A 10,400-nucleotide genomic window follows, 5' to 3' on the forward strand; every position below is an offset into this window, starting at 1 on the left:
AATAATATCAATAATATGAATCCTATTCATATGAATAACGTTAGTAGTAACAGTAACAATATTAATAAGGATAATCTTACCTGTAACACTCCATAACACTATGAAATGCATGCCACCGGGTGCACTCTGCAGTTTGTGCTATGCCTGTTTAAGGATCTGGAGCTGTTTAGCTAGCCTACCACCAGCCCCATAAACATAAACACGCACAGCACATATCTCTCTAATTGTCATAAGCCAGCAAATAAGTATCAGTAACTGGGTTTCTTATTGCGCCCGTGGTGTTTGAAAATTATTCGTTTGAACCTCCTCGATCTCACCTAAAGCCAACCACTCCTACACATCCAACTCTTCCAAATTGATATATGACAATATCTACTTTCGATCACGTGTCTGCGGGGCGACTTAGACGGATTGCGCGTCATCTCGCCTTCCCAAATTTTCCCCTTCTGCTGCAGCTCGTATCCAAAACATCTATCTATAGTACGGAGTACGAGAGAGAGAAAGATGTTTAACTCGGTGAATCTGGGCAACTTCTGCTCCCAGACGCGCAAAGACCGGACATCCGAGTTTGGGGACAGGACGGGCTGCGCGTCCAACATCTACCTCCCCAGCTGCACCTACTACGTCCCCGAGTTTTCTGCCGTCTCCTCGTTTCTTCCACAGGCCCCGTCCCGGCAAATCAGCTACCCTTATTCCACAAATCTGTCTCAAGTACAGCCGGTACGGGAAGTTTCCTACGGCTTAGACCCTGCTAGTAAATGGCACCACAGAGGCAATTATGCATCGTGCTACTCGGGAGAGGATCTGGTGCATAGGGACTGTCTTCCACCATCCACCATGACAGAAATGCTCATGAAGAACGAGAGTGTGTACAGCCACCACCATCACCATCACACCCACCCGGGCTCCAATCACCCCTCCACAGGTTTTTACTCCGGCGTGGGGAAAAACAACGTCCTCCCGCAAGGTTTCGATCGCTTTTTCGAGACCGCGTACTGCAGCAGCACGGACAATCAGTCAGACAATTGTTTACAAAAGGGCGAGGGGGGAAAGCTGGAAAGCGACTCCCAGCAGCAGCAGCAGCAGCAGCAGCAACAGCAGCAGCAGCCCACAGCCTCTGTACCCGGAGCCCCGGAGCAGGAAAAAGATCCAGAAGATGAGGAGGAACATACAAATTCAGGCTCGTGTACGTCTTCCTCCGCAACAACCAAGGACGGCAACGCCAGCAAGAGCAGCCACTCGAGTAGGTATACCGAAGCTGTAAAATGGGGGAAGGTTAAGGGGACTAGCCCGGTGTTTTGTCGGTCAGATTTTATGTGGAGTTTTATAAGCATTCAAAGGATTTTATTATAACCCTACAAAGCTCTTTCTTGCAACGAGAAGAATTTTTACGATGGGAAAGCGCTTTGAAAAAAGGGGGATGTTATACACAGACGCCTCTATGGTGAGAGTCTGTGAAATTTTTAAGAGAGAGCTATTGTGACAAATGTTAACTTTGATCGTGAACTTGCGTTGGGCATTTTAAGGGATTTTGTCGTTGGGCTGCCGAGAGTAAAAATCAATTGGGCAGAACATTGCTTTTGGCGTCTTGTGAATTTTCTTTTAGCGCTGGGTTAGCCCGCAAAAAGGCATGCTGCATAGAGTATTACACACTTTACGGTTAGATGCGTTCCCATCTATCTATCTATCTATCTATCTATCTATCTATCTATCTATCTATCTATAGATTAGAACCGTTTCCTCCATTAACAAGCAGACACTAAACGAATTAGGGGCAGAGAATCGAGTGTCTTGCTTCGTCCATATATGAGGAGAGTGCATGGGTCTGCAAATCGTGCTGTTTCCTCAGTAGCCGCTGGAAAAAAAAAAAAAGCCTAAATCCTTATCGATGTAGGGTTCCTTTTACATTTCACCTGTCCACTAATTATTTGCATGCAAGCGGACATAATGTTAACTCGAGTGACCAGCATGGAGTACAATTCTGCTGGATTTTTAGGTGCTGGAGTGGTTATTTTTGCAGCCCATATGTCCTATTTATGTTTAGCCTCGTGCACACACTGTATTAGCCCAGGCAGGCTGTAGATAGAAGCTAACTGGGGCTGATGCTCGCGCCCCTTCCGCACACACACACACACACACACACACACACACACACACAAAAAAACAATTAAAAAAAAGTCTATTTCCCTGCTCAGCTGTTTGGTAATAAGTTTTAGGGCCACAGAGGTCTTCGTTGGCCATTGCAAACATAGGCAATGCATTTGAAGTCTCTGCCAAAAGATTGTGTAAACTGTTAGTTTAGCTCCAGAGGAATGTGACGCACATAATGCAATGAAATACTTTTGTTGTTGTATATTTATAGCAGATAAACACGTAGTTAGAAGCGGTAAGTTGATATTATTTACTCGAAGCGAATCGGATATTTAACACTCTTTATGGCCGGGTTTATCTGATAGCCTTAGTTACTCTGCTTGATGAATGTTGACTGAAATGTTTTCATTGCTAACTGACTCAATGAAACAGTTCTTAGCAGTCAGTCTCTGGCGAGTCAGTCGCCACCTCGGCACTAAAGCCTCTCTTTGTCCATTTTTGAATATATTGTTGTTGTGAATTCATCTGACGTGATCTCTCTTTCCAGTGACACTCTGACTTTGCTCTTGCCTTTTATTTTGTCCCCAGGCACTCCTCGCACAAGGAAGAAGAGGTGTCCATATTCCAAGTTTCAGATTCGGGAGCTGGAGCGGGAGTTCTTCTTCAACGTTTACATCAACAAAGAGAAGAGGCTCCAGCTATCCCGAATGTTGAACCTCACCGACCGCCAGGTCAAAATCTGGTTTCAGAATAGAAGAATGAAAGAGAAGAAGCTGAGCAGGGATCGCCTGCAGTACTTCTCTGGAAACCCCCTATTGTGAGCAGGAGCAGAAAGTGTCACAGTCTTGGTCAGTGACATTAAGGCCTACTCTTATCTCATTGAATTGTAAGCGTGGGCATAACCATTTTCTAAAGGAGCCCATATCACCAACAGTGCAATGTTAAAGTGGACAGTTGGAGTAACAAGCCTGCATGGGATAAAGTCGCCATTTCGTATTGCCCTACGGGCGGCGTTGAACTTCTAGCTGATCATGGTTAGAATCATCATTTATATGCTGTTCTTGAATATGTCACTCTATTTATCACGGTTCTCCATTGTGTTTATTCTATTGTTCATATAGACATATTTGTTAATAATATCAAATGTAACAAACAGTTGGAATCCTTATTGCGCAGACAACCTTTAGCTCTCTCCCTTCCCTCTGGTCTATGTATATAGCATATCATTATCTAATTATTTCTCGGCCAGAGTATGAACAAGTTATGGCAAATCTCCAGGCTGCATTTTTTTTTTTTTTTTTTTTTTTTTTTTTCGCCAGCGAGAACTGTGACGTCCAATCTGTGAAAGTATACCCCTTGTACAGAGTAGCCTATGCAATGTGCATTCGTGACTGTAAATAGGCGTATGTTAAATTTCCTTTCCTCCATCCCTGCTGCTATTTTTCATTACAGTGCCCCCACAACTTGAACAGCTTTAACGCCAACACTCGTTAAATTATTTGCTTAAAACATTGGTGCTTTGGATTCCAGAGAGGAGGTACAGATTGTCGACCTGTGTATCGTTAATATAATACCTATGAAATAAACAGAAACGTATAGGCAAAACACGACGGCTTTGTGCTTTTTGTGCTGTGATTATCACCATTATCCTTACCGGTGATGATATGTGTTTATTCTTGGTCAGGCGCAGTGTTTACTGCCCGCGCTTTATCGTGACTCCGAGCCCTTTGGAAATAGCAACTCCTCTTAAATGTGTGTAAAACCCAAAACTGCTGGCCCTGCATACATTGCACGCGCACACTCTGAAATCGTGTTAATGGCCAGTGCGTGAGGATACACACATTTGCCGTGGTAGATTTGGTGGCTGGTTGTGAAACTGAGGAGTGGCTGGTGTCGGCGGGCCTGCACTTGTCAGAATTTAGGATAAATTCAGGTTACACCATCACCACTGAAAGATCGTGTTTGAATTTTAGCAAGCTGTTAAAGGGAGATAGAGCCCAGATCTTAGAAATGTAGGCAAAGAGAGTGGAATGATAACCTCTTTTAGTGCCCACTAAATGGAATCGCCACTCTTGTAGTCTAGACACTGCTATAAAGACAGAGGCACTAAATGGCAATTTTTTTTTTTTTTTTTCCTTTTAATTGCACCGTCTGTTCGGGGGGGAATGGCGTTCACTTCCGCAGTAAACAGTAAACAAGCAAGACTGGATGTCCGAAGGGGGAAAAACAGTTGCCAAGAGGTTTCGACATGAACTCGGTCCGTGTAGTCTACAACGTCAAATCCAAACCCCTACCCCTCTGCACGCAACTGCCATGTCTACCATTCTTCTAATCTGAAAATGGGAAAACCGCAGTAAATCCAGTCTTTTCCACAGTAGGAATTTTTACCTCAAGTAAGTTTAATTTTTATACATACATATATTTTCAACCATTTGGCCTATGAAAGATCTCGTGAAATTCAATTTTTTTTTTTGCTGCCGAGTTACAGCCAGATATTTAAAATAATGTTCTAATTGTTTGAGCTGACCCCGATCCTCAGCCTATTTCAACCCATTAGTTATGAATAAATAATTTCTGACTGATGGGTCATGTGTTAGGAGTTATAGCGAGAGATATCTAGGGGAAAGGGAATCATAATTGGCATGCTCTTTTTTTTCCAAGTGTGTGTGTGTGTGTGTGTGTGTGTGTGTGTGTGTGTGTGTGTGTGTGTGTGTGTGTGTTTACCTTATGTGAGCGCATGTGTATTCAGTATATGCACTCAACTCAACATATGTGCATGACGATTGCACGTGTGCATTAACCACAATTTATAATTAAATGTAGTCTTTGAACTTCAATAATGTCAAGGCCTTCACCTTTAACCCGCTGCAATAAAGTGGAATCAAGGAGCCCCTTTAGCCCGGAAATGTGCGCAGCGGCGGAGTGGGCCAATGAGAGTGAGCGGGAACAGAAAATGGAATGTGTACAGGGACCAACTTTGACCCCTCGCATTAAACTACAGCAGGTAACTTTGCCAGCTTTAGCACGCCCAGTAAATACACTTTATTGTCCTTGTAAAATGTATACGTTTTCACGCATGATACGTTTTAAAACATGTTGGTATTAACTGTAGCCCTATATTTGTATTCTGTAAAGAAGAAGAAAAAAAAAAACCATGTCGGTGTGTGGCTGTCGCACTGTGCTTGTCGTAATGTGTGGTTCTGTAAGAGCAAACATGACGGCTTGTGCGTGGGTGTGTGAGTCAGCATGAGACAGTTCGTCGTTTGATTCCTGACTTTAGATGTGTCTCCTGCTCCGGCTGCTGTGTGTGTGGCTCACGGAGGTTTTACAATGCAGTTCTGCAAGGTTACGTACGTACTTCTGCGTGTTTAGTTAAGGTCGGGGTCATTCGGGATAAAGGTAGAAGTTTTGGTCCGGGTTTAAATTGTTTTCATGTAGAGAAAAGAAAAAAAAGGGGGGGCGCGACTCGATCCAGTGGTATCTGAGATAAGGCTCGATTTGCATATGTCAGTGTATTATCAGGAAGGACGGGGGGGCCCTTCCGACAAAAGAAAGGCGACGCACACTCGCCGAGATCAAGGCTATAGGAGCCCCTCTCTTGCCACACCCACCAACCTTGGCCCTGGGACGGTGACGTGGGTAGTTTGTTGGTTTTCTCCGACACAGAACGTCAGTAACAGAGGAGCGCCGCAGAGCCTCCTGCAAGTGTTGTCTGTCAACCACACGGGGGCCAAGAGCCTCCCGGCCTCGGCACTGTTTTGTTTCCTCCACGGGATCTTGACAACATTTCCTGAGACGGATGTCCCCGGTCACATCAGAGTAGTATTATTAGTCGCAGAGACACCCTCTGGTGTCTTGTGTGACAGAAGACAGTCCAATCTGCTGGAATGCAGCAGCTCCTGTCATGCCTCAGTCAGACTTGTGCACTTGGGTGTTGTGGTGAGGGAAAATGGCGGTGTGTTTTATGTAGCTGTGGGGAACTGGGGGGGGGGGGGGGGTCGTCTTATAGCCGTGTAGCATTAGAATGTAAATGGAAAATTCATTCATTCAGCTTTATAAAAAAAATCGGAGGAATCTCCGTTTTTGATCTGATGCTACAGCAAACAATCAATAAGACTTGCTTTACTTTTATTTTGGAAAGTACCTAGGCTATAAACAAATAATATATTTTTTTTCCTGGGGTCCAGGGAAGAGTTTGTATTTTTACTGGAAGTTTTGGGACTATTCTCTTAGGCCCATAAACCTAACTAAAATAGTATGAAAACATAAGGAATGATAGTGTACTTATGCCTACTGAATAATATAAAAACGCAAGACATTTTTCTTCGCAATAAAATTAACAGCTTGGAAAAAAATACAAAAATTAAGTGTATGTATAGAAAAAAGTCCCTAAAGGTTTAAGTGCTGTCATCAATGAGGATTTTGCTCGATTCTATTTTGTAACATTTTCAAATAATCTGTTGCGCATTATTCATCAGTTACCATTCATTAATTGTCATTGTGTTTTACCTTTAATTGTGAAGTAAATGTAGGGGCATTCCAGTTTTTACCCCTCTGCAAATACTAATCAAGGGGTTATAGGCTATTGAAGGGTTTTATACTACAGTGTTCTACTCAAATCTCAGCACCTATCCTGTTCTACAGGGCCATAAAACAGCTCGACGCTGTAAAACGAGCTCCTGCTATTGCTGCAACCAAATAACTCTCAAAACGCTTTTACATTAGTGCGTTTGTAGGATGCTATTTATCCATTGTTGCAATCAAGATTACTCTTACTGTAATTTAAATAAAGTTTCCAGTCAGATACGGTGGCAGATGCGTGTGTGCTTGGTGTGGTCCTCGGCGGTTGTCTATGTAATACTGCTGTACTTTGATGGCACTTGCCACTTTGCTTTTTAATTAAGAACTTACATGATTCGGGCACCATTAATTTGCAGTTGCGCGCGGAGTGGACAGCAGCATGAAAGAGGACACAAAGCAGAACCTCCTCACATCCAACTCGAAAGATATTTCAAAGTGGCTGCCAGGAGCAAATTAGTTATGTCGCCCCAGTGCCTCCTGATTGGTACAATAAGGAAACCTGCTACCATGCCTTTTGTCCGGCAGCCATCAACTGCCATACCTGTTTGCCATATAATATCAGCCTCCAGGTTTGGAATCAACCGAAAACCAATTTAGAGGCGAAAGTGTGGGCTGCAGTTTAGACAAGTGTAAAGACCGTGGTAAAATACAGTCGCAGTCAACTCCTGTGTGTGTGTGTGTGTGTGTGTGTGTGTGTGTGTGTGTGTGTGTGTGTGTGTGTGTAGACCAGGGTCGGTTACACGTGGGCGAGCAGTGTATGGTCGTGAAGAAATCCTTGAAGGTTTTATGCACACAAAAATACAGCATGTACACACAAATAAAAAAAAAAAGGGTCTTCCTTGAAAATTCTTCGACTTAACGACAAAAGTAGGCTACAAGCATCTGCAGAAAGTAAATCATCAGATTTGCAGGAATGTCGTATCGGGAAACAACGTTGAAACATGTGTTTCCATGAGAAAAAATAGACCTGGATAAACAGTAAACAGCAACAGAGAGCGCATTTGTTATAAAAGCAGAAAGCTATACATGCTCAGTGAAAGCTTTGCATTTTTGAATAGTCTTTTTGTTTTTAATACAAATGTAGGGCTAATAAAACCAATATACTCTATATTATATATAGAGTATAGAGTAGATGCACTCCTTTGCTACTTTCGTTTTTGTGCCATAATATTGTGTGTACTATACAATTTCATCTGATTGCGAGTGTTACAGACTCAGATCTTCTCTTGTATTTGGCAATGATAATATCAATTCCGGCAGAAGTGGTAAAGAAATAAAAAAATAAAAAAATAAAAGATAAAAACAAACAAACTATTGTTACCCAGTGAAATCTGTGGCATCATAAAAAAACAAAAACATTTTTCCACATTGTTCAGTCTGTGAACAACATTACTGACTGTCACACCTGTAACACTCAAATACACATTTTACTGTGACATCACTTTCTGTTATTCTATCAGGTGTGACCCCCCCCCCCCACACACACACACACACACTCACACACACACACACCCCCAGCCCCCGGGCATATCAGGTCTGTGACATCTCAGTACATATTGTCCTGTACTGCGGGATCTATGAGATCGTAATGTCATAAAGCCAGGTCCGAGGCATCACAATGTTCTCTGCATCTCCTGTAAAATGTGATCATTATTTAGAGCTCAGTTGTACATTGTAATTTCTTTTTAAGCGCCCTGACTTTTTTGTGCTGGGCTGAGTTGGAGGTAGCCTGCGGGGCTAGGTTTGAATGTGTCATAAAGCAGATTTTTTTTTTTTTTCGTGTGTGTCATCGGTGTGAGCTGTGCTATACATTAGGCGTGGTTAATAATATATCCTTACACGAGGCAGACTGCGTGTGGAGAATAATATGGTTAATAATCATTTATTCCAGCATTTTCATGTTCTTTGAAGAAGAAGAAAAACATTGTTCAAACTATATAGTTTTCAGGAACTACACAGAACTTGCAACTCAGTGGCCCATGTCATTTTTGTAGTTTATATTATGAGCTTTCTCAGATGTCTTCCACACTCATAAGACCACGTTGCCCTTCAGTGTTATATTCAGATAATACAAAAAACCCTCAAACAGAAGAGGCACGTTTTTCAACCAACATTAACGATCCGCAGCTATGTTAGGCTACATTTTCTTCATAATTGTGGGGAATGTTGGGAATGGAGAATGACCACAAAGACACCGGTTGTCAGTTATTGTGAATATTTATTTCACTCACATTGAGTGTATGACAGACGAGCAGATGTTTTGGATGAGTCCTGAAACAAGTTTTCATATGCAAACGCGGCGAAATATTGAAAGATACAGTATGCACTGATAGAACATGCCGGCCTTGCCTTTGAAAGTGATTCTGAACTGAACAAAAAGACAGACAGGCGCGCGTGCACCCCATGCAGAAACCAAACTAGCGGACACGAGCACGCCCACATAGCCGTGGTCAAGGATTCCAGCAAACCTTTGAAACAGGTTAAACGCATGCATTAGTAGCTTAAAGTTTGCTCTTTTGGTAAATTGCAGAGCTAATAACAGGCCTAATTTATTTGCTGCTCAAGACAAATGCTGATGCGGCGTTGTTTTGTGGCAACCCTAAGGCACTATTTAGCATGTTGCATTACTGCAACTGAAAGATATATACATATATACATATAGATAAAGTGGCTATTTTAAATGGGAAATTGTATCAATTACACATCTTAAATATATTAATTTTAGTTCTGTAAGCTGTATGTTTTTTACGTGAAAAAAAAAAAATTAAACCCCTCAGTGTTTGACTTTATGCAATTTATTTTGCGTCAAAAAACCTTCACACACAGCTTTGTTTGAAAACTATAGTCTCATCGAGAATCAGGATTTCGTGAAGTCTCAGCAGCAGGGTGTCGGTGTTTGGATGCTTTCTTGTAACTGCGGGTTTTAGTTTGGACTGGATGGATGTCCTGAAGCGTAGCTACTGACTGCAGCACAGATAAGGCAGGCATAACACAACACACGAAACAATGGCAACCCTTTTTTTTTTTTTTTTTTTAACTGAAAACAACATATTGAGCGATAAAATAAATTCATCATGTGGATACGAAGCTAACTTCATTGTATTGACGTGCAAAACTCACAAAAACAGATGAGCAGCTTACACTGGGCTGTTCAATTCCAACAACATTTTTGAACAGTTTGTCTCTGTCCAGTGAGATATCACAATAACGTTAGTAATCTTATGTTTTTTTTTAAATTTTGATATTTTAGAGTTGCGTGTATTGATCAGTTAGACTAGCTAGGACTAATGTAGCCTGCACATTTCGTCATATTCACTGCATTCATGTTTTGCAAGAGCAACTTATAAATGTTATTATCACGGGCTGGTTTCGGCTGCAGCACAGAAATTTCTTCACGTAGTTGTTACTAACTTACACTAAAGAAATGGGACTTTTCAAGTTTTCAAGCACAAATTTAAACCCTTTACGCTAATGTTGGCAACATCCGAATAGTTTTTAGGACAAATGGAGAACTGAGACAAATAAGCCGTTTTGTTTAAAAAAAAAAAAAAAAAAAAGTGCATGAATACGCTCAAAACCCGCATTGATTTTTTTTTTATGAGAGAGCCGTACTTAATTCACGTATATCAGCTCCTCTGGCCCACGCTGAGAATAAAAGCATTAGGAAAAACAAAAACGCCACTAACACTGTTAATTCCACATCTATAACCTATTGAAATCAAATGTGA

At 41.8% G+C, this 10,400-nt stretch overlaps 1 protein-coding gene across 1 annotated transcript; it reads left to right on the forward strand.

The window, feature by feature from the left end:
- The first annotated feature begins 504 nt into the window (after window positions 1-504).
- On the forward strand, window positions 505-2,912 carry hoxc11a (homeobox C11a). The gene is made up of 2 exons (XM_040152174.1): window positions 505-1,243; window positions 2,680-2,912. The coding sequence occupies exons 1-2, from the start codon at window positions 505-507 to the stop codon at window positions 2,910-2,912; spliced, it is 972 nt and encodes a 323-aa protein (XP_040008108.1).
- Window positions 2,913-10,400: the final 7,488 nt, after the last annotated feature.

This window comes from Xiphias gladius, chromosome 18 (assembly GCF_016859285.1).
Source record: "Xiphias gladius isolate SHS-SW01 ecotype Sanya breed wild chromosome 18, ASM1685928v1, whole genome shotgun sequence".
Lineage (NCBI taxonomy): Eukaryota > Metazoa > Chordata > Actinopteri > Istiophoriformes > Xiphiidae > Xiphias > Xiphias gladius.

Bases quoted from the DNA above. Each gene is read 5' to 3' on its own strand.
- hoxc11a (XM_040152174.1), top strand. From the start codon at position 505: ATGTTTAACTCGGTGAATCTGGGCAACTTCTGCTCCCAGACGCGCAAA. The intron at 1,244-2,679 runs GTAGGTATACCG...TTTTGTCCCCAG, and splicing joins CAGCAAGAGCAGCCACTCGA to GCACTCCTCGCACAAGGAAG.